Below are 25027 nucleotides of genomic sequence, written 5' to 3' on the forward strand. Positions count from 1 at the left end.
CGCCCGCGTTCCCGTCGCCCACGGCCTCTCGCGTCCCCGCCGCCTGCTTTCGCCCCCGCGTCTCCGCATCCCGAACGGCCGCGCCCCCTGAACCGGAACCGCTTGCGGCCGCCGGCGCAGAGCCGGGCCGATCGGGAAGCGGAGGCGGTTGCGCGGCGCCCGCCATGGCGGCGGCGGGGTGAGCCGGGCCGGGCGGCCGCAGTCGCGCGGGCGCGGGCGCTCCTCCGCCGCGGACAGGCCGCCGGGCCGGGCGAGGGGAGCCGGGCCGCCCATGGCGAGGCCGCGCCGCCGCCGCCGCTGCTGACCCGGGGCCGCGCCGGGGCCGGGGCGCCAGCCATGGGGAACACCGCCTCGTGCTGCGTGTCGTCCAGCCCCAAGCTCCGCAGGAATGCCCACTCGCGGCTGGAGTCCTGCCGGCCCGACGCCGACCTGAGCCGCGAGGACACGGGCTGCAACCTGCAGCACATCAGCGACCGGGAGAACATCGACGGTGAGGCGGGCGGGCGGGGGTCCCTCTGATTCCTCCGACGCCCCGAGCCTCCTGCGCGCGCGCCCCGCACCCCGCGCCCCGCCCGGCGGCCGTTGCTCTCGACCGGTTACCGCGAGCGGACCGGGGTCTTCGCCCCGAAGAGCGGGCCGGGGCGGGGTCCAGGCCGGGCTCCGGCTGTCTGTCCGGCGGAGCTGCCTGTCGAGTTGCGCGCGAAAGGGTGAGCCTGTTTGTATCCCGAGAGGCGAAGGAGATGGGGACCCTGGGCACGGCCGAGGACTGAACGCCTGGGCCGGCTCCCCGGAAACTCGCGAATTGAGCCCACTTGCTGGCCCTGACCCCATTTCTTTAAAAAAACAAAAAAAAAAAAACCCCACAGCCCTCTCGCAAAAGGATTTTGGGTGGGGGAATGTTGAGATTGCAGTCAAATAACGTCACCTGAATTCTTTAACATTTTTTTTTCTTTACAGTATTGTCGCAGTGATTTGCAGACAGCTTTGGAATAAGTCCCCTTGTTTTTGCTTGAGGTTGAATTACAGTCCTGTGAATTTCTGAGTGATTTCAATGACTTCTGGACTAGGATTTGTAAAGGAAGTTAAAAGACTGATCGCTGCTCCTAGTAATGATTGTTTATTTTATTGGTCTTACAGTATTTTATTAGTACTGTTTTATCAATAAGCTTATGTGATTTAGTATCTAATAAATGGGTAGTTTATGCATCAAACAATTTATGTAATTTTCAACTTAAAAAAATTTGAAATTGGAAATATATTTTTATGAAATCTTGACTTTTTTTAAACCACGGATTCTTTTCACAGTTGATGTGGTTGAACTAATTTGAAAAAAATTTCTTGTGTGAATGAATTGGCACAACTCTGTCGTAATTCATTCTTGTCACTTTTAGAATGGCGCATTCCATCTAGTATGCAAAGCCAAATTTAAACTCTGCCACGGGGAAGAATTTTTTCATTGTTTGGCGTCATTTAATTTCTTGTAAATAGTAAATTCATCTATTTAGAACAACTTTATTAAATGGGTACCCTATGTAAAGAGAGACTAATATCTGGTTTATAGTAGACAGTAAGTTAGGGTTCAGTATGACATTTCTAATGGTGTTATTTTAACTTCCATTATGTTAGCCTGGGCTTCCCTGGTGGTCTGGGTGCATGGGTGCTAAGTCGCTTCAGTCCTGGCTGACTCTTTTTGACCCCATGGAGTGTAGCCAGCCAGGCTCCTCTGTCCATGGGATTGTCCAGGCAAGAATACTGGAGTGGGTTACCATTTCCTTCTCCCGGGGATTTTCCTGACCCAGGGCGCAAACCTGCATTTCTTGAGTCTCCTGCATTGGCAGTCGGGTTCTTTACCTGCTGTCTATGGGGTCGCACAGAGTTGGACACGACTGAAGTGACTTAGCAGCAGCAGTGCCACCTGGGAAGCCCTCCCTGGTAGCTCGGTGGTAAAGAATCCCTGGGTGGGGAAGATCCCCTGGAGAAGGAAATGACAACTGACTCCAGTATTCTTGCCTGGGAAATCCCATGGACAGAGGAACATAGTGGGCTGTCGTCCATGGGATCGAAAAGAGTGGGACATGAATGACGCGACTTAGCACACATGCACAGCAGAAAGATATTAAGTCCCACTTGTCCTGATCACTTCTGTGGTCCCAAGCACCTGAAAGAAGTGTCCAGCATGTAATAAAGACTGAATAACTGGTATTATAAAGGAATGAATGACTTTGTTGTAGAATATCGTTACTCATATACATTGTTGGAACATTGGAAATAACTTCTCCCTTGTGTTGTGCCCTAATATTGGGTAGAGACATTGTTTTAAATAATGGATTAAAGTAATACAAAGAAAAGGAAGACTCACGTTTCTTAGACCCAGGCTGCGTGCTGTTATGACTATAATAAGGAAAGGGGAAAATAAAAGTAACTGTAATCAGCTATTTGGCAATAAGGTGTAGAAGGATTTTGCCAGAAAAATGTAGAATGATGTTGTGTGTTCTTTCATTTGGAAGGAGTCTTAAGTTTTGGTCATCATTTGTTTTTGAGGAAACATTTGGAAGATCATTAGTTCTTCTTTTGGAGCTTTGGTTTGAGAGACTAGCAGAGCAGGTTAAGAGGATTTCTCATCTGGGCTGTAATGTCTTCTCGCCCCAGAACCCACTGGTTATGATGCTAATTTAAACCTAGAAGTCCTCGTTCACTATTTAAATAGTGTTCTCTCTGTCTACCACATTCAGTCAATAATACTTGTAGTATTTACCTATTCAGCTGTTCTCAATGATTTCAGTTAGACCAGAAATCTAGGACTGGGCTTTGGCATGAGTATGCGTAAAGCTCTCCAGGTGATTCTGAGTTGCTGCTGGTTTGAAAATCACTGGCTGGGATGAGTCTTGGAATTGTCATTGTTGTTCGGACGCATTTTCCATGGGAACTCATTGTGTCAGAAGCTGGCAGAAGAGAATAGATTTAAGTTGTAGTGTATAGGTGTGTGTATATATATTTGTATTTTAACTTCTGATTGTTAGACGATTAAACTTTTAAAAACTGTGTCTCAAGAGTTCTTAATTTTAGTACATAACAAAAGCTGAAGTGCCTAAGTACCGTATTTCTTCTGTCCTGAAAGACCTTCCAGATAGTTAGACTTGGAAGAGTCAGAGAAATTCATAGAGCTTGGTTAGGTTTAGTTTCTTTAGAGCACCAAGGATACTAGGTTCATATTTTCCACACCCAAATACAGCAGGTTATGTTTGTCCGTAGAATTTCAGTGATTGTATTAGGCTTCTATGATGCCCAAAGGGAACTTGTCTCCTTTTATTTTTAGTGTACGCTATCCCCTGTAGGAGGGAATGGCTACCCACTCCAGTATTCTTGCCTGGAGAATCCCATGGACAGAGGAGCCTAGAGGACAGTCCATGGGGTTGCAAAGAGTCGAACATGATTGAGCAGTTGACACCCAATGTTAGGTTATTCCTGTCTTAGAAATTTATGTTAGACTCATTAGGTAAGAGAATGAGTTACTAAATGAAATAAATGTCACTAAGTAAATGTTTGAGAGTCCCTTGGACTGCAAGGAGATCAAACAGTCCACTCTAAAGGAGGTCACTCCTGGGTGTTCTTTAGAAGGACTGATGCTAAAGCTGAAACTCCAATACTTTGGCCACCTCATGCAAAGAGTTGACTCATTGGAAAAGACTCTGATGCTGGGAGGGTTTGGGGGCAGGAGGAGAAGGGGACGACAGAGGATGAGATGGCTGGATGGCATCACCGACTCGATGGACATGAGTTTGGGTGAACTCCAGGAGTTGGTGATGGACAGGGAGGCCTGGTGTGCTGCAGTTCATGGGGTGGCAAAGAGTCAGCCGGACTGAGGGACTGAACTGAAATAGATGCTACTTTTGATAAAGTTATTTGAGATTAAGAAGTAACAAAAACACTTAGCAACAGTGATAATAAAGTACAGCACTTACATGTTGCTTGACATCAGCTCATTCATTTAGTAACAGTCACATTTAGTGACAGTAACATTTATTTCATTTAGTAATTCATTCATTTAGTAACATTTAGTCACAGTGACCCTGGGGACAATATCATCCTTACTTTACGACCAGATACAAGGCAGAGAGGAGAAATGACTTGCCCAAAGCCATGGAGCCATTAAATTACAAGTGGAAACTTTCCAGTATTGCTTGACTAGCCATCAGATAATAACTAGGCTGGGGTTGCCGCTTTGGGTAGGCTGTGGGTCACTGGGTCATGTCTGTGGTTTCTCTTCTTCCATCTGTAACAACTGGTCTTAACTGATTGGATCATTTTTTATGGAAGAAGAGGAGGAACAGACTAAAGAGAATTTAAAATTCAGTGAGGCCAAATAAATCAGGATAATTATAATACCTGCACCTGGCATGTCAGTTTGGGTTGACAAACTGAAATCTTAAAATGATTGAGAGCCACTTCATCCAGGGACTAGCTGTCATCCTGGACCACCCTATCACTTCCTCATCTCCTGTTCGATCTGCTAGGAAGGCATGACTCTCTGCCTTCAAAGCACATCCAGAGGGATTCCCCTAGTGGTCCAGTGGCTAAGACTCCCAGTGCAAGGGATCAGGTTTGATCAGTCGCCAGGGAACCAGATCCCACATACAACAATGAAGATCAAAGGTTCCATGTGCCACAACCAAGACCTGGTGCAGAATCTGACCACTTTAAAACCTCTCCTGCTGTTGCCATGTAATGAGCCCGACTGGTCTCCCTGCCTCTCTCCAGGCTTACCCACCGCAGTCTGTTTTCAGCACTGCTGCTGCACTGAGATCCTTCTGAGAACTTTAACACATCACTCCTCTGCTCAGAAAACTGCAGTGACTCCTTCTGTCACATAGAATAAAAGCCTTACAGTGAATTTGACAACGCAGGCCTTCCAGGGGACCCCAGGGTCCTTTGCAGTCTTCCTACCTGCCTCAGTCACTTGCTCTTTGCAGCCACACTGGCCCCTTCAGTGCTGTTTCTTGAACACATCAGACATGCAGTTGCCCCAGGACCTCTGTCACTCTGCCTGGAGTTCTCTACTCCATGTGTGCTCTTGGCTAGCTTCCTCACCACGTTCAGTCTCAATTCAGGCCTCACTTTTCAGTGAATCCTTCCCAGACACCCCTCTTGTCATCCCATCAGCAAACCTAACATGCCTTCTGTGCACCACCATTTTTCTTTATTGCATGTCAGCTATAGTGCATTGTATATAGACTTTTACCACTGCACCGCTTGCGAAGCCCCTTTTTGTACATATATACAACTGTAACCATAATTATTTCTACTTACTTTAGCATGTAAGTTCTAGAACTCTTTAGTCATTGATGTAACCCACATGCTTACAATACTGGGTTGTCTGATACCTTGCAGACATGCTCTATTTATTGAATGAACGAGTGACGCTACCCACTGAAGGACATTAGTCAGAGCATCAGCGTGTGTGTTTATTGAGAGGAAGTAGAGAATGTGTAAGACTTGCAGTAATGAAAGCAGATTGGGATAGGAAACTTTTTGGTTGGTGTGCGTTTCTACCTGAGAAGTAAGCAGATAGGGTCATGTCCTGAAAATGAAACTTAAGAAAGATTTCAGAGCATATAGCGAAAGAAAAAACACCCAAACGAAACTGAAAGGAAACCGTGGCTAGTGGCAATCTTTTTAACAACATGATACTGTTCAGTCTTCTTTCCTTGTCTTTTTAGATGAATGACTTTAGCTGTCTCACGTCTTTGAGGATCAAAAAGAGTCTCAAATGCTTAACACACCAAAAAGTACTATATAAACATTTTTGATTAGGGACATAGCCACTCACAGTGATTTTCATGTATTTAATGTGAAGTGTGTTCTGGGCTGTACAGCACTGATACCTGAAGGGCTCATCTTGGGCACGGGAGGTGCACAGCAAAGTCCAGTGTTTAAACTCCAGGGACCGCAGTGCCTGTTGGGGCATATTAGCTTGGACTCCTGCAGTCCATTTCCACGCTGTCTGCAGCCTATGGAAATTCATCTCTTACGCATTCTTTTTCTCAGGCTTTAACCCACTTTAACCTTTCCAGCTTGATGGGCAAAACTATGCCTGTAGACTTTGCTTACAAACTAAAATTTATTAGCAGTGCTGCCTGCAAGGTTGTGAAGATGCTCTGACCAAGTGTGGGCTGACTGCATATGGGTGGCTCCCTGACCACCACCCGGCTCACTTAATTTTCCTCTCTGATTTAGAGTAGGGGGTCTTTTGCTCCCATCCCCTCATGCTATGCATGAGGAAACTGAATCTTGGAAAGGTGCAGTCTCTTGCCCTGGTCTTGCAGATCCTGGACAAGGGCAGTGAATCTCTTCATGTCTTTGTCTTCATTTTCCAGGAGAGGTAATCGAGTCTTAAAGGTTAAGATATTTGCTCGTGTTTCCGCAGCTGGTTAGTGGCAGAGTTGGAGTCCAGCCTGTCCTCACTTGGTAGAGGATCCCACCTCAGCTGCGCTGTGACTGCTAGTTTGAGGTGGGGGGTTGTCTGTGCCTGGCCCACACTTGCCTTGTTTTTGGAGATTAAGTTGTTGCCTGTGCACTTTTGGCTAGCAGTATTTGTGATGAGGAGTTTTACTTTTCTGCTTCTTTTTGAGAGGAGTGCATATTAAATAATTTTGTGAAATAGTATTGAATAGATTTTCTCACCCTCTTCTACAAAGCTGATTGTCTCTATCATCTTTAGATGAATTGCTTTCACATTTCTGGCTAGATGAAACTTAATAACACAAAGATGAAATCCATTCCTACCCAGGAAAGGGCAGAACCAAAAGGAAAAATATGGGAGACAAGCCACGTGAGCAGTTTTGAAATCCTGTTTTAATCATGCAGGGTCAGAGATGTAGCTCCAAGTGTATAGTGTTGGACTTGTCTGTAAGGAAGCAGTGTTTGGTATTTTTCAAAAGAGAGCTATTGACAGTGTTACACTTGTCATACTTCAAAGTACAAATCCCTTAATGATTCAACATCTGGGCGCCCAGGGTTAGTGCATGGCACCAGCAGTTGATGTCAGGGCCTCTCATGCTTTTAGCATCGTTTTCAGCAGAGAGCTAGAAGGAAAGAGAGAGCTCACTCTCTGCAGCCTTTGCATCATCGTGAAATGTTGAGTTTGTGGCTGCAAGTCTTGGGTAGGAGATCGTTTCCTCTGTGTGCTCTGAGACTCACTGTTAGCCTGTCCTACCTTTCCCGAAGAAGAGGGAGGGCTCTTCCCTGAATATTTTTCAAAATATGCCTCTGGCTATGTGAAGTGGGTGGAGGGTGAAGAGCCCAGAAGTCAGGAGTCTGAAGTCTGTCCATGACCCCGCCTTGGCTATGGATCGTCTGTCCTACTGAGCCTCACTGGATCTCTGCTTAAACATAGTGCCTTGATATGTGACCCAAGGAACCTGAAATTAGACTAAGATGGTTAATAAACCAGAGGTGCTAGATGGATATATGTCATAATGAACGTAGCATTCAGGTTGATTTTCTTGAATTAAATATGCAGTGGGTGGTAAGAGCTACAGGAGCCTGTGTGTGAACTCGCTGTAGCCAGAGAAGCCAGAAGCCAGAGGGCTTGTCTTGCACACATATCGAGGGTTCAAGGCAGTCCTGGAAAGATAAGTGGAATTTGAGAGCTGGGTGGGATGAGGTTAAATAGAACTCTGTGACTTGAGTGGATACTTGCTGGCAGTAGAATTTGGACTGCAAATCCTCCTCTTCTTGGCATTTATTGCCCTTCTAGGTTGCATCTCTGTACAGTCACACCATAATGCCGCTCAGAGAGGGTGGGATGAGTGTTTGAGGCAATTCTCCCGTGGGTGCCGGGCCCACCCAGCCGGCATCCACTCTCATCCTTGGAACATCAGCTTGTGCCCTGACAGAGAGGGTGAGGCCAGAGATTTAAAAAAACAAAAAAATTCTTCAAAGAATAAGGTTTAGAGGCCTGCATACAGATGTTTTATATTATTAAAGTACTGCTCTAACTAAATAGGAGTTGATGGGCTGAAAAATAAGCACAGGCAGCCCTGAGTAAATTTGGGGGATGGTTTGTGTCCATTTCTTTCACGGAAAAGTCTGACCCGCTGGCTCTACAGCTGCAGAGGTCAGAGGAGACCTGTGGTCCCTTCCTTGGCTTCTTTTTGAGGCTTCTGTTGCTCTCTGCCAGCTTGGAGAGAGGGATGTGCTGAAGTTAAAATTGAGTGGTCGGCCCAACAGCAGACAACTTGGCAGGCTCCTCAGTTGGCAAGATTCTGCCTAGAAAGTCAGTTGGTGGCTCTTAGAAGAGAGGTCATCTCAGGGACGGTTGATCCCAATCAGCAGCGTGCTGGCTTCTCTGCTGCTTTGCTGGGAGGTTACTTAACATGTAAATACTGGAGTGGAAAGCCTTGAAATCCTTTATTCTTCACCTTTGTCAGAATACTAACATTCTATACATTGGTTTAGACTCTGTAAAGAGATTTTTGTTTTCATTATTTGTTTTTTCATATGGATCAAAAGTTGGACTGAAAAGAGTCCAAAAAGGAAGTTCTAAAATGTTCCAGCAATGGCGACACCTCTGGGCTAAGTGTCTAGTCTCCCTTGGTTATACTGCTTGGATTAAAAAAAAAAATTCAACCTGGTTTCATTATTCTATAGATACATCACCTGGCACGTGTGATTTTAATTTCTGGGTCATTTTCTGCGGTCTTTGTCCCCTACTCGGGCTGTATAGTGGGGGCTCATTGGGTGTGACAAATGAGTGCCGTGCCCAGCAGAGATGTACCAGCCTCCACAGACATGTCAGCTGGCTCCTGGTACCGAGAGGAATACAGCTGGAGTACACTAAAGATAATTGTTAGCCACTGCAGTCACATCGTTGCCAGTGTGCTCCATGAGCTTTGCAGAAATCTTCGTTGGATGGTGAAATGCAAGTCACTTCTATTTTGGATGCCTCTGATTATAGACCTTGTGACTCTGAGGAGGGTGAATAGGAAACACTCTGCATGGGAGTTGGTTGATATGTAGTATAGCCATGAGTGTAGCGCTTGAAACATTCTGAAAGCAAGTTCTTTCTTGTGGCTGGGTGATTCTGCTCCTTGGTGGGGAAAGAAAAGCTATGAAAAATATTCTGATTATATTTGGGGAATCTTGTCTCACTCTGCAAACTGACCATTAACCTGGGGAATTGGCGCATGGATTGATAGGTTGAGAGGCCTGTACTTCAAGAGAAGACTTTGCTCCACACTTAGAATTTTATCCATTAATGAACCTCTGACTCAGGATACCAGTTGATGACAGCTGTTCTGTTAAGTGTAATCGTCATTGTCTTTTAAACACGCTCTTGTTTTTAGATGTGGATCTAGATTTTGTAGAGTTGCTTGTCAGTCCAGGTTTTAGGGCTCCCCATGCGTCCTGCCAAAATCTAGGACAAGAGTCGAAGTCATGATGCTGTGTTTGAATTCAGCTTCAAAAATTTTGAATTCCCAAAACAATCAAGCAGTACCTTCATTTACAGTTAACATTGCTTTTGCCAGTTTTATGCAGACAATCTTTTTTCCCCTCAAGCTGTAAGTGATGGGTGGTTATTTTAATGTATAGTCCTTGTTACTCCTTTGCTTGAAAGGCATTAGTAAGCAGAGTTTCTGCAGTGTTGGAGAATGCCTTCTGTCTTCTGCAAGCTGCAATGGGGACTCGTTCATTCACTGTAATGTTAACATACATTTGACTCTTAAGATAAATCTAATGTCTAATTTTCTGTTTCTTGCATTTTGTCAGACATCTGGAGGAAGCATAGCAGAGCTGGCCTTCAGAAGTGTGAGTTTAGGTTTTAACCACACAGCCCGGAACTGGAGGAGGAGAGGACCCGTCCTTGCTTTGCACGCCGCTCTCTTCCCAGAGGCTGGTTGTTCGGAGCCCTGGCCCGGCTGCAGGGCCTGCTCCTTTGCAGCGAGAGTGGTGTGGCTTTGTTGCAGGCTTTGCAGCTGTCACTGGCCCCTGGGTGATGGGAGTGCAGGATGTGAGCAGAGTGTGTGTGAAGGAGCTGCAGTGGCCTCGAGAATGGGGGAGGAGACCTAGCACAAGACCCCCAGACAAGCACAGCCCCCACGGTGGCCCAGGAGTAGTCAGTGGCTTTGCTCCTGGGTCACATTGGGTGTCTCTGAGCCTTTGAGAATGGCTGGGGCTGGATGGCGAGTGTGGCCGTGGTTTTCAGTTGGTGGGGATGGTCTACTGGGACCCTGTGGGCTTCTGGCGTGGAACCAGGAGACTGGATGGCTGGACCACATTGTCTTCTCTCATTTAACCAAGAATGTTCTGGGAGGAGCCCTTGTGGAATCTAGAGTCGGGTTTTTTGAAAACAAAAGTTATTCCTGTGTCTGGGATAAAATGGTGCTGTGATGGCTCAGAGGTAAGGACAGAAGGAGCTGTGGACAGAGTGTGAGGACAAGAGAGGGCGGAACGAATAAGCGTGGGCCCCAGCCACTGAGGCCAGGCTGAGTCACCCTCGTCCTGGCCACCCAGCCCCCAGGGGCCTCAGGCTCGATCTGTGTCTTCACATTGGATGCAGAAGGGTGGTAGCCGGGGCACCGGGTGAGTGCTGTCCCCCGCCTTCTGGGTCCGGAACGTAGTGCTGAGATCCAGCCAAGAAGGACCTCAAGCTGATTTTCATAAATGGGTTTCTGTCTTGATGAGCTGTATTCATGTGTGAGGGGATATTTATGGAGCCTGGCCTCTTGGGGTGAAGATCAGGGTCACGTTCAGTAAAGCAGGCGTCCTCAGCGAAGGCCCACTGGGTCTCTCAGCCTTGGCGTCATTGACATTTTGGGCAGGATCCTTCCTTGGTGGTGGTGCTGCTGCTGCCTGTCCATGGTAGCATGCTTAGCAGCGCCCCTTCCTCTGCCCACTGCTCAGGACAGTCAGACATGTCTCCAGACTTTGCTAAATCTCATTTCCCCAGAGGGCAGCTCCCCTCTGTCCCTTTTGAGAACCACTGAGCTGCCAGGCTCCGCGAGTCAAAGTGACAGAGAAACTGACATGGTGGTGGTTCTGTGCACACCAGAGGCTGCAGTGCGGGCCTCCTGGGGCACTGTGTGGACCATGCCACTGTTCCCTCACAGGACTGCTTTCTGCACTCATGTGGACTCTGTGGAACTGGCCCAGGCTCTGAGCTGGGGCTCCTTGTGGTGCTATGGACAGAAATCTGTGCCTTTGACTCTGATGGTGCCGTGGCATTCTGGGTGCACTGAATGGTGTGTGATTCCTTTACTCAGATTAAAGGTCATGTGTTTTTCTTCTCTGTGCCTTTTCCTTTTTTACTTCTTTTTTCCCTTTTTAATGCAATATACTGAGAGGCGTGGTACATTTTTCTTCTTTTAGCCAGCAGTTTTATTTTTTACTTCAACTTCAAAATCAGCTAGTTTTTTGTGTGGGTTTTTCATATTTTATCAATACTTACAGTGGACTCTCCTCTGAGACTCTGTTTTGAAGAGAAATGTAAAGATTGTTCAAGTTGGTAAAGCTCTGATCTGTGTTTTCTGCTTCATTCTGGCTTGGTTTGAGTGCTCAGTGCAATTTTGTATTTTTGTGGACCTTATCAAATCTCATCTCTGCAGCTGGACAATCTGGGTGAACTGGGTGGGTGTTTGATTCAGGGTCTGGTGTTCAGGTCATGCTCAGTGGAAAACTTGAGGGGGAACCCTCAGGGCGTGGATCTCTGTTGCACTGTTACACTCTGAAGGAAAAAAGTTGAGAGATGAACCCACTTAAGTCATTTGATTTCAGGAAGTTTCTTTATCCAAGCACACCACTGCTGGAATGAGGAAGTGGAGTTTGGGTTTCTTGAGGTGGAAGTTTAGAAATTGAGGTCTTGATTTGTAGCTTGCCTAGGTGAAGAAAACCCCCTAAAATATGGTGATGCTGTATTCCTGACAATTAAACCTTGCTTATATGAATATTTGAACCCAAGCTGTCAGTCCCTCCATTGTAAAAGTCCTTATAAAGATACAAACGAAGTATGTGTCTGTATGTATGTATTGGTTCCTGACGTTAGAGGTGTCCTCCCAGAGCCTGGGGGTTGAAGGTGTATGGTCAGTGCCCACATAGCACAGATCACTGGTTAGGAAGCATCCTTGTGGTCAGGGTGCAGCTGCTGGTTAGAGGGATGGTGGTCAGCACCCTTGTTACAGAGCTAGGAGGGAAGCCGGCTGCCTGGACCTTGACTGCAGGATTGAAAAGGATCCCAGCAGAAAGATGGGAAGACCGAGGCCTTGAGGCTGGGACTGCGTCTGGGGCTGCCTCTCTGCGCACACGCAGTGTGCCATTTAGCAGCACTGTTTGGAGAACACATCTGGACGTGATGCAGAGATGAGCCTCGGAAGCAGCCAGAGCTTGGTCATTTTCTCTCAGTTCTTTCTGTATTCTAAAGTCCCCCAAAGTGACCTTCAGTATTGTTTTCAGAGTGACTCCTAAGTTTAACTAAGCCCAGCACATGCCTGTGTGCATGAAATAAGAGATCTCTCAGGAAGGGAAGGTCTAGCCTTTCCCAGGCGAAGTGTGTCATAGTTCTTGAAGCTCCTTTCACGAGCAGGCCGGCTATCGAGTCTCTTTGCACAAGAAGAAGCAGCAAAACGCATCCTGCACCACTTACAGAGTGGTGCTTAGCAATGTGTGGGAACTCTGAGACAGAAGATTGTGGTTATAGAGGATTTTAAGTATTTTTATTTTTGGCATATAAACAAAACCGTGGGGCAGTATGACCAGAAGAGCTTCTTATTAGGTGCCCTCACAAGACTCTTTCAGTGAGCAGGTGACCAGGATATAAAGGGGTGACCAGGATATAAAGGGGTGTCCAGTATGAACTTTCATCCTGTTCCCTCGGTAAAGAGCAGTGTGCCTAGCAAGTGTCTACAGCCCAACAGTTCGTGGGACTATTTTTCCTTTTACCTGTTGGTGGTTTAACATAGCAGCCAGCTGGGCGCTGTCACTGAGATCTGTGTTGGCCATGTTGTTTGGTTTGCTCCCTGGGGTGCAGGTAATTTACCTAATTTTCAGGTATTATTAGAAGACACTTGGTGTGTGGCATTTTAGTCTTCATTTCCCTAAAGTCTACCTAGAATACACAACTTTTGGTACCATTTTTATTTGAAATGATTGTTACTGTTGATAATGGGATCAGCGATCCCATCACAAAGCTGGTCACAAATCTTTTTTTTTTTTTTCCCCAGAGTTCAGCACTGTGGTGACAGTTTGGAATTCTCTCTATAGACAAAGCAGGCCATGTGAGCAAAATGCTAATGTTGAGAAGTCAGGGAGCTTCTTTCTCTCTTAAACTAATATGTCTAGCAAGTGGTAAATTCCTTGTGAGAAAGTATTTCTAGAATGTGTTCTCTTCAGCCACAGAATTGGAGAGAACGTGGAATTCAGTAGCACGTGTTGGCTGAGAGATGTCTGGTCCACTTACAGGGGAATTCGTGGTGCCAGCTCAGAGCCCTGGCTACTGGCTACATTGTAGCCCTGGCTACAAAGAACAGTGTAGCTCAGACTTGGCCTTTAAGGACCTGATGATCCTTTAAGGGAGACAGGTATGCAGATAAATGATTGCAGTACCTTATGCTGAGGTAGAAGGGAGGCTAGTGGTGACCTCTGACCTGGGTGGTGAGGGGATGTGGTCAGGGGATGCTTTGGCAAGGCATCCTGGGTGGCGAGGGAAGAGGAGTGGGAGTGGGGAAGAGGCAGGAAGTGGGCAGGGAAACTGCTTTAGAAAGATCGCACACGAATTGGTCACGGGATGGTGTGAAGTCAGTAGATGATGTTGGACTTGGTGGCTTAGTCCCCAGACATCTCATTTAATGGATTATGCTTGTTAGGGGGATGTTTGTTCTAAAAGATTTCCTAATGGATGGATATTCATTGGGGAGCAGTGTCTTGTGTATTTTGCACATACTCTGGATTCTGGAAAATGATGACTCAAAGTTGTAATGTGGAAGACAGAATAATGTCTTGAGAACTGTTTTTGTTGAGCTTGTTGAAGTTAACCTTCATAGAATCACAGGATGTTTGTACCATCAGGGACCACCGAGATCCTTGAGCTCTAGGCCAGGCGGCTTGCTGGGAGGGCTGCTCCTCCCCAGCACTCCACGATTCCTGCTGGGTGGTGTGCAGGCGGGAGCTGTCTCCTGACGGGGTCAGAGCCTTTCACCCTGGTTCTCGCCACCAGGTTAAAGATTTCCCCGGAGGAGATGAATCTTGACCCATCTTAATATTCCTTCTTTACATGATGTTAGTCTGATTGAGAGTTGTGTCTTAGAGAATTGTGTTAGTCATCAGGCTGTGTAACAAGCTACCCTCAAGTTTAGTAACAACAGCATTCATTATCCTCAGTGTCTGTGGGTCGGGACTCAGACCTAGCTTAGCCCAGGGCCTCTGGTGGCATTGTAGTCCAGCTGTCAGCTGGGGCCTCCATCCTCTTAGGGCTCAACCAGGGGAATCGAATCTCTTCCCTGGGCCTCAGGTGCTGGCTGTAGATATCATTTCCTTGCCTTGCGGGCCTCTCCAGGGCAGTTCACACTGGCAGCTGCCTTCCCTGGAACCAGTGGTCTGGGAGGGCAAGAGAGACCCCTAGGGTAAAAGCCACAGCCTTTCTGTACCTAAGTTAAAAATGGCATTTCATCATTGCTCAAGGCTGGCCCACACCCAAGGAGCCTGTGATCCACAGGAGTGCGAATCTCTGGAGGTATTTGGGGGGCTGTATTGGAGGCGGCTTACCATGAACGTTAGACCAGATTCTCTTGCTTGTATGTAACAGAAGTCCACTGAGACCATGAGAGCAAGGTGGGTGGGGAGTGCGAGAGGGAAGAGCTGTTGCAAGTATGGGAGGATATTTCATGGAAAGCGAGGCCAGGAGCACCCTGAGTCTCACAGGGAACTGGAGTTGGGAGTTGGACTCCCTGTTGGGACAGGTGTGCCTTTCTCTTCAGTATTTTACTATCAAATTTTCTTGTCAAGCTTAGTTGGTCTTATCCTTCTCCATGTCTCAGATTTACTTTTGTGTCAAATTTTATTCTCTATAAAATTTCTTCTTTCCTTCCTTCCTCCTTCCCTCCCTCAGTTCTAAGACCCCCACCGACTGACTAGGATCTCAGTGTTCTGGCTTCCCAGGAGAAAGGACTGCATTCACTCAGCCCAATTAATGGGGTGGCTCCCCTGTGAAAGGCGTGCAGTCAGCAATGGTGTGTGAAGGTCGAGATGAGAATCTGGACATGACTATAGAAGCATTATCTCTGTAGTTGTGGAAACAGATAAAAGGATGAGGATGCAGGGGCTGGTGAATGGTTGGGGGAAGCACATTTCAGAGAAGGGCATTTGGAAATAATTTTTTCAGATAGGTATATTTTTTTAATCCATATTTCAGTTTTTCTTAGTAGGAAAAGAAATTCCCTAGTAGACCTAAAATAAATTGATTTGGGTAAAACTCAAGCTAAGGATAAGTTTGCAAATAGTTTTGAAAAGAGGGACCTTAGCAGAAAAGCATGGTTATCTCTATTAAGAAACAAATTAAAAATTTCTTTGAGGCTTTTGTTAATTTGAAAGCTGGAAAATCTATTGGTTACTAAAATTACTGTTTCTCTTTCTCACTCTTTCTGAGCTTGCCCCTTATAAATTCCAGGTTTATCCACTTAAAAAAAATGTTCTTAGACTGTGAACATCTGTCAGCTTTCCTATCTTAGATTTTTTTTTAGGAGTTTATGTAACTTGAATTGAAATAAGCATTTTTGTTCTGTTCTAAAACTGCCCACTTAAGTGTCTTCATAACACTATGTTTTGGGCTTTAATTGATTTCAATAAATTATAAAAATGCACAGAAGGTTCTTATCCACATTTTTGCATGCTTGTTTACTTACTTTCACAACATTTTAAAATTACGTACACTTTGACTTAGCTGTAAAAAAATTTTTATTGTAAGATGGGAACTGAAAGCCTCTCACAGAGGTTTTTTGGTGTTTTTTTTTTTTTTTTTTTTGGCTTTGTAGACAAGTTGGTTGGTGGGTTTTGAGTTTTCTCAGAGTTTGATTTGAATGGCCCCAGTAGTAGCAGCAGGGCTTTTTCTAGATTCTAACAGGAAATAGCAGCATTATTACCAAATCTATATCTGCAAAAGGGGTTCCCCAGTGGCTCAGTGGTAAAGAATCTGCCTTCAATGCAGGAGAGCCAGGTTCAATCCCTGGGTTGGGAAGATCCCCTGGAGGAGGGGATGGCAACCCACTCTAGTATTCTTGCTAGGAAAATCCCATGGACAGAGGAGCCTGGAGAGTTACAGTTCATGGGGTCGCCAGGAGTCATGACTGAGTGACCAAACACACACACACACCAACTGCAGTAATGGAGTATTGTATGAGGAATATATTAGAGTAAATAGAGCGAGGAGACTTTTCCAGAGGAGCACCAGCCAGCAAACCTTGCAGAAATCAGTGGACCCTGAAACACTCCAAATACCCTCTGGGTACCCACCGGTGCCAGCTCCCCCACCCAGGGACCTGTGAGGGCTTAGCATTCCCAGAAATCATTCTGCCAGTTTCAATTTTTAACCAACAGAGCACCTAAGATGTACAGGCTTAAGTATTCACTATGTATTAGCCTGCTTTGACTGGCACATCACACCCAGGGGCACATGTGTCTTGTTCATCCTAGTGCTGCTGATGTTGACTTCATTCACCCTTGGTTAAGGGATGATGTCATCCAGGTTTCTTCAGCACTCTAGCTGTAGTTAATAGTAATAAGTGATTTGTGGGGAGATTGAGACTGTGTTGACACTCTGTTTCTGATGAGTTTTTTTTCTGCGAGCTGCAGTGTCCATTGGTGACTTAGCCCCTTCCATGTTTGGGGTAGGCATCTATTGTTGGAGTGAGCTCTTCCTTCTCACTTATATATTTGCCAGTGTGGAGTCATAGATTCTTTTTTTATTCAGTGAGTTGCAGTACCCTTGTCTTCTTCTTTTGTCGTTGTTGTTGCTCAAGTTGTCCCAGATTTGGTTGGTGGAAGCCTCTTCAAACTGCAGACTGTTTCTTTACAAGCTGTGTCATTTTGCTATGTCTTCCTCATTCCTTGAACACTTCCTTAATTTCCAGCAGGTTATTTGCCTTTTAGAAGTAATTTTTCTCTTAGTTTGGAAAAAGCTTTCCCCCTTAAGAAATACAGATGCAATATTTTCCTTTCCAGAACATCACAGTAACATCAGTAGCCAATCATTTTGCCTGAGAATGTGACTAGAAGCCAGTCGCTTGTAAACTCACACAATTTTGCTTGCTGGGCCTGAGAAATCAAAGAGAGGCAGCTTATCTGCTGGTAGCTCACAGAGTAGAGAGTTCAGTGAGATGTTGACAGTGTTTATTGAGTACTGCCAGTGGCTCAGTGGTAAAGAATCTGCCTGCCAGTGCAGGAGACACAGGACATGTGGGTTCGATCCCTGGGTTGGAAAGATCCCCTGGAGGAAGAAATGGCAACCTACTCCAGTATCCTTGTCTGGAAAAATCCGATGGACTGAGGAGCCTGGCGGACTACAGTCCATGAATTCTCAGAGTCAGACACAGTTGAGCGCGCACACAAGCCAGTGTGTGAAGCCTTCTATCTGGAGCTGAAAAAATTGAAGACAGTTGCCGGCTCTGCTCCCTGGGATGGATGGTTTAGTGGAGGAAGATGAGACTGCGCTGAAGAATGAGTGAGATCAGAAAGTTGGACTTTGGTAATGAACAGTCCTCTTTACCTGCTCACACACACAGGACAAGGCAAGGCCAGGGCCTGACCTTTGACTATAAATATATGGCCAGTCACCTTCAGATTTAGATGGTTGATTACTTATATAGACAAAGGAGCCGGTGTCGCATAATCCTTGTCCCGCACACCAGCAGGGGTGCACTGAAATAAAAGGGACCCATGATTGTGTGACTCGCAGAACCCTGCTGCCATGAAGCCACACGTCAGTGGGTTTATGTTCTGGACGTCTGCTCGGGGCAGAGCGAGGTGTGCAGAAGGCCCCCACTTCACCAGAACCCCGGGGACAGAGAGAGCTGTCTCATGGCAGCTGCCAGAGAGCAGGGGCAGCCGGTGAGAAGTGGCCTCTGCTGTGTCTGAGAGTGTATGTTCCCCAGAATTCATATGTTGGAATCCTCACTCCCATTGTGTTTGTATTCAACTGGGGCCTTTGGGAGTGCTTAAGTTGTGAGGGTGGAGCCCTCATGAGTTGGACTAGCACCTCATGAAAGAGATTTCAGTGCGCTCCCTTGCCCCTTCTACTAGGAGAGGGTACAGTCAGAAGTCTGCACTCCCGAAGAGGGCCCTCACCCCACCGTGCTGGCACCCCATCCTTGGACTTCCAGACACCAGAACTGTGAGAAACCAGTTTCTGGTGTTTACAAGCCATCCAGGCTGTTTGTATCTGCAACCAGAGCAGACTAAGGCAGGCTCCAGGCACTGCTTAGGCCCCCTCCTCTCATGTCCCGGGATGGGCACAAGGTGTTCCTCCAGGACAGGTCAGCTGCGGTTCTGCCTCCGGGACTGTGTAGATGAGTGCAGGGTCGCTGGGGCATCGCGGCGGAGCCATCCTTCTGCACTTTTTCACTTTGCAATACGGTTGATATCGCCACATGGAGATAGTCATGGGACCTCTGATTATCGCTTACTTGGTTGTTCCACTTCCCCCAGTCCTGATCCACCTGGCTACACATCTGTTCTGTGATTGGCTCTCATATGTATCAGGCTGTTCTTGGGGCTTTTTTTTTTTCCTGTCTACTCTACTCTTTAGATCCAGTCTAAACTCATGAATGGCATTTGTTTGAGAACGCCAGGTCAGGCTGTCCTGAATGCCATTGTTCAGGAGCATCTGGTTTTGGGCAGCAGGCTCAGCTGGTCAGAGTCGTTCAGGAAGATGAGTATGTTGGAGCTGTGGAGCCAGAGAAGTTGCTAATAGGAAGTGACTGGAGCCCATGGGTTCACATGGAAAGTCTGAGGTGGGATAGTGGTCTTGAAAGTTGTGGAAGTGCCCTCCTGCCACAACCCCCAGCTCCATGCAGACTGAGTCCATTAGAACACCTGCATCGCTCACTCGACCAGCTTTGTTGAGAATGAATGGAGCAGTCTTGGAGTTTAGTGCCTGAGTGACGATTCAGAGCTGCCTCTGGGTCCTTGGAGATGGGAGGATGCTGCGCTAGTGAGTGGAAACTGCAGGAGAGGAGGAGTTGGCTTTGAGGAAGGAGGGGGCAAGCTTTGGGGCAGAGACAGGTTTCATACAGTCTCTCTCAGTGTTCAGTGATAATCAGTTTTCACAGTTCATTTTCATATATTCCTGTTAAGAATGTAATTTTCTAAGATCTGAATGTTCTTGTCCTCAGATTGGTATCAAAGGGATGATGAACGGATCAAGATTTATAGTCATTTCACTTGATGAAGGTGTGTGTTTATAGCAGCTCTTGGTGGTTTGGAATCCTTTGATCTCATTTCTCATGGAACTTCGGGTCCTGTAGCCCTTCGCCCATAATTCAAAACAAGAGAAGAGGCAAGTAGGGGTGAAATTCAAGTATTCAGATTTAACTAAAGGTTCTTTTGATTATTCCTTTAAGTTATTCAAGCTAGCATGATACAAAGTTGACTTTTATGTCCTGTTTGTCTCACTTGTAATTAAATATACCAAAAGATTGCTTTCTGACCCCCAGACATAGTTTTTAAGTTGATTCAATATAATGTTATGCGTTGAACTAATTTAAAAATACGATGTGGTGGAATGGTCAGAAGTACCATTAGGGTGATTTTTTAATTTTATTAAAACAAAATTTATCGGGGTATAATAGATTGACAGTATTGTATTAGTTTGAGGTGTACAGCAAAATGAGTCTGTTAAATACTTTAAATCCACTCTTCTTTTAGATTCTTTTTCCATATAGACCATTGTAGAATATTGAGTATTAAAATATAATTGGTTTACAATATTATATTACTTTCAGGTGTGCAACATAATGATTCAGTATTTCTATACATTACAAAACAATCACTGCAATAAGTTTAGTTACCATCTATTAGCATTCAAAGTTATTAAAATAATATTGAGTATATTTTCTTTGCTGTACATTACATCCTTACGACTTATAACTGAAAGTTTGTATTTCTTAAGCTCTCTCACCTATTTCACTCATCACCCCACTCCCCTCTCTTCTGGCAATCACTTGTTTATTCTCTTTATGAGTCTGTTTCTGTTTTGTTGTTTGTGTTCGTTGTTTTTTTTTTGCTTTATGTGTCCGCCTTCCCAGGTGGCGCAGTTGACAAAGAATCCGCCTGCCATTGCTGGAGTCATGAGAGATTCGGGTTCAATCCCTGGGTAGGGAAGATCCCCTGGAGTGGGAAATGGCAACCCACTCCAGTATTCTTGCCTGGAAAATTCTATGGTCAGAGTTGTCTGGAGGGCTACAGTCCATGGAGTCACAAAGAGTCAGACATGACTGAACACACACGCATAAGTGAAATCCTATGGTATTTGCCTTTCTCTGACTCATTCACTTAGCAGAATCCCCTCGGGTCCATCCATGTTGTCACAAATGGCAAGAGTTCATTCTTTATGGCTAACACTCTGTTTTATTAGTATGCCCCATCTTCTTTATCCACTCGTCTGTTGATGGACACACAGATTGTTTCCTTGTCTTAGCTATTGTAAATAATACTGCTGCGAATATGGAGGTGCAGATAGACATAGTATTTTTGTTTTCTCTGGATATGTACCTAGAGGTAGAATTGCTGGATCATGTGGTAGTTCTATTTTTAATTTTTCGAGGAACCTCCATACTGTTTCTCATAGTGGCTGCACCAATTTACATTCCCATCAACAGTGTCCAAGGGTTTCCTTTCTTCCACACATTAGGATGATCTTTGAATTTGTGTTCATAGTGGTATAAAATATCAAGAGACAGCATACTTCTGAAGAGTTCTGAATTCTTATGTGAAAGTCAGCTTTAAAAGGAACATTACCTACATTGATGTGCTTATTAGACATTTCACCTCTGTGAATTGTATGTTTTTATACTTCATTTTTTCCATCTGATTGTGTTTTTTCTAAACTGGTTTCTTTACAGATTTGCCTGTTAACTGTTACAACTTTTGAACTTCTAAAAGCCACTTTTTTTTTTTTTTTTTTTTAAGCCACCTTCTTTTACAGATTGAGGTCTTTGCCAAAGCAAAGGCTGTATAAATCTGATTTGGGGAACCGTCCCTAGTTAGAATTGGGCACTAGCTGTCAAAATGTGGATGTTTTGAGTTCTTCTAGTGCTCATTTAAGTTCAAGACTACCTTGTTTATGCTTTTGAAGCTAGCCAATTAGCATATGTTTAACAATCAGTCAGTTTAAACAAATGTGTTTTGTAACATGTTGAACTTTGAACATTAGTGCTTTGGAAGGTGGAAAATTCCAAGTGCATGTGAAAGATTTTTATCATTGAGTTTCATACCTTAAAGTCAGTTCTATCTCACACTTACTGAGTAATGTTTGTTGAGCTGGTGAGGTTTCTGGAGTATAAATAAGATAGGTTATCTTCTTCTCTGTGGGACATTTGAAAGCAAGAGTAACATAAATTTGATACTCAGCTAGAAAAGAAAAGAAATGTAGCTAGTGGCTGCAAGTGCTCGTTCATTAAGTGGTCCACTTTGAATGCCAATTTAAGTATAAAAGAAAAGACACAGACATTCAGTTCTCCATTTTTGATATAAAATCTCCATTAAAGCACATAGCAATGATGTTACCATGTTGACTCTCTTCTGTTGCTTTAGGGGTACCTTAGTGAAAGTCACCTTTTGGGTACCTATCTTTTTTGGGAGGGGATCACATGCCACATGTCTTGTGGGATCTTAGTTTCCTGACCAAGGATTGAACCTGGGCCTAGCAGTGAAAGTGTGGAGTCCTAACCACTGGACCTCCAGGGAATTCCCCTTGGGTACCATTTTAAAATATAATTATTTTTTCACAAACTTTTTTCCCAGGTCAGTAAACATAACACTCATTGTTGTTAATCACTGTTGTAGTGTTCTATTTTATGGCACTGTCATCATTTACTTGGCACCTATTTATTCTTTTAAAATATTACATACAATTTTTATGTTACATGCAATTCTTAGGAGATTAATTATGTACATTCACTTTGGAAGGGGATACATCTTCACTTTGTTCCTCAGGAAATTCCTAGGATTACAGTTTCATAGTCAAAGCTTGGGTATATTAGGTTGGTTTGGTATTTATTGCCAAAGTGCCCCTGCTGTCACCCCTGTCCCTCAAGGCTGGGCCAGTTTACTCTGTAAACTGGCATTTGTGGAAGGTTCATCTGAGTGAGACACATTTTAGGTGTCATGTGTTGAAATAAAGGCGGCTTTGAGGTGACATCTGCACTTGCCTGAATCTTCGTCTCTTCTTTCTACCGTGTTCAGGGCAGAGATGCCATGACCCTGAACATGGTGTCGTGTTAGATACTTGGCTTTCTGGTTGACCTCAGGGTGGTGGCTCAGCGGCACCTCCTGAGGAGCAGGGTTGGGGCTCGTCTGGTGGGTCTATGGGGAGCTTTTGCCATGGCTCTCGCTGCCTGTCGGGTATCCCCGTAGAGAAGCCGTTTCCTGGACAGCAGTGGGCCTGGATCCTTCAGCTCTCTCTCCTCGGCGCTGCTGCCCCGGGATGGAAGCCCCGGCTGAGCGGTGATGCCGCGTTCATGGCTGGCATGTCTCTCTCTGGACCAAGTTAGCTGAGACAGGTCAGGTCAGTGCCGCCAGTCCAGTGCTGAAAACAGGTGTTATTTGACATTTGGGACAAAAGGGGACCGTTTTCTTTCACGATTCTGTCTTATCTTCCTTTTGAAAAAGGCCTCAAGTTCAGAGACTTGTTGAAAGGAAGTAGCCTGGCTCATTCTTATTTTTAAAGACAACTTTTAAAAGAGCAGTTAAGGTTCACTGCAAAATTGAGAGGAAAGCAGAGCAGTTTCTCATACATGTCCTTCCCCCACAGCTGCAGAGTCTGCCCCACTGCCAACGTCCCCTCCCAGAATGGGGCTTGTTATAGTTGCTGGACCTACTCGTTATCACCCACCATTCATGTTTACGTTAAGGTTCGCTCTTGGTGCTGTACATTCTTTGGGTTTGGACAAATATATAATGACACGGATCCATCATTATAGTATCATACATGGTATCCTCACTGCCCTGAAAATCCTCTGTGCTCCACCTGTTCATCCCTCCCTCCTCCCAGCTCCTGGCAACCACTGATCTTTTTTACTGTTGCCATAGTTCCTCCTCCAGAATGTCATGTAGTTGTACCTTTAGTTTTGTAGGAAATTGCCAAACCCTCTTCTGCAGTAGTTGTACCATTTTGCATCCCCACCAGTAATGAATGAGAGTCCTTGATGCTCCACGTCTCACCAGCATTTGGTGGTGTTGGTGTTCAGATTTGGGCCATTCTTATAGGACTGTGGTGGTCTCTCATTTTAATTTACATTTCCCTGATGACATGTGCTTATTTGCCTGCATTTTAGAAAAAGTGATAATTTAAAAATTGTGGTAAGAACTGACCTCTGCTAGAATTAAACCTGGGGAAATGCAGGATCACTAGCACAGAGATGAAATCTCTGAACTTTAGAATGGATGGTGGAAAGCTTTTTCTTTAACGGACTGTATGTGGGTGGGAATAACAGCCCTTGCTTATCGGAGAGCAGAGTGATGTGGGAGATAAGATATACAAGGAAAAGTCACAAAACAAGAAGGCTTTATTAGATCGAAAGAAAGTGAAAGAGGCAAATGGGTTAACATTCATGGAGCACCTGCTGTGATTATCTGGGCCTGTTACTTCATGTCCCTCAGCCTCATTTTCCTCTTCTGCTAAATGGGATAATAAAAATACCTACCTCAGAAAGTGTTTGGGGCTCGCATGGGAAAAAAAAGAATCAAGATCACTTGCTTTGTTTGGTACAAAGTAAGGAGTCAACAAATACTAATTGTTATTAATTATATTACTAGGTAAAGGTTGTTTCTTGTGAAATGACATGGGCTCAAATGTCATGAATCTTAATAGAATAAGACAAACACCAGAAAACTTGGGACAGGTTAGGCATCTCTGGATTCTGAGTCCCAAGTGCTGACCATTATACCTTGGAACCAGCTAGTCCGGCATCTCTAGAATGCTGCTCTCCAAGAGGCTGGTTTCCCGGGTGGGCGGGCAGCCTCTTCTGGGGGAGTCATGTGGTTTGTGAGAGGGCACCTTCCCCTCAGAGCCGAATGGTGGAGGTGGGCAGGGTCATCACGGCACCTCTGGGCCTATATTTTTTTCACAAGTCTGTGGTTTGAAACTGATTTTCCTAGAACAACTAGGAACAAGGAACAAACTAGAACAAGGCGTGTCTGAATGACCAGAAGTTGAAGATAAAACCTACTCTTGGGGACTTCTCATTCTGCCTAGTCTCCTGAGTAATGGGGTACAGAGAATAGTTACACACACAAGTTCTGCCTTCCCACTCCTCTGTAAAGCTTCAGAGTGTAGGTGCTGGTTTAAAGAGTTTGGTTACTACCTAGATGGAAGGCCACTAGCTTTTTTTTTTCTTTTATAATCAGCACAGGGAAATGGGTAAAATTATCAGAAGAGTGATTTAGGTGCATGTGCTAAGGAAACTCTTAAAAGTAAGAAAGGTTAGAGCTGGAACTGGTCACAGGTGAGGCTGCACAGTCTTGCCTGGGGGGCCTTACAACCAAGGTGAGAGCTGCTCCATTGGGAAGCAGCTCTGCAGCCAGAAATCAGGAGACCTGCCCTAATGTTCACCCAGCCGCTCTTAGCTGCATGGCCTTGGGCGAGTCCTGTGAGTTTTCTGGGCTTCAGGTGCTTAACCTTCATCTTTAGGATCCATCTGTAGGCCATGTCCTAGTGTCTTTCATTTGCAGAAACTGCGCTGCCACAAAAAATGGAAAAATCATAGTCTTTTCCTAATTTGCAAAAAGGAAAAAAAGAAAGCTTTTAAAATTGCATTGATAAGCTTTT

The 25027-nt window shown here is 45.3% G+C and overlaps 1 protein-coding gene across 1 annotated transcript in view; it reads left to right on the forward strand.

The window, feature by feature from the left end:
• Nucleotides 1-287: 287 nt before the first annotated feature.
• The window catches only part of CCNY (cyclin Y), a 110028-nt gene continuing 85288 nt past the window's right edge, over nucleotides 288-25027 (forward strand). The window contains exon 1 of the mRNA XM_027560071.1: nucleotides 288-490. Coding sequence (XP_027415872.1) covers nucleotides 337-490 — 154 coding nt within the window. The 5' untranslated portion in view covers nucleotides 288-336. The remainder of the gene's footprint in view (nucleotides 491-25027) is intronic.

Source organism: Bos indicus x Bos taurus, chromosome 13 (assembly GCF_003369695.1).
Source record: "Bos indicus x Bos taurus breed Angus x Brahman F1 hybrid chromosome 13, Bos_hybrid_MaternalHap_v2.0, whole genome shotgun sequence".
Taxonomy (NCBI): Eukaryota; Metazoa; Chordata; class Mammalia; order Artiodactyla; family Bovidae; genus Bos; species Bos indicus x Bos taurus.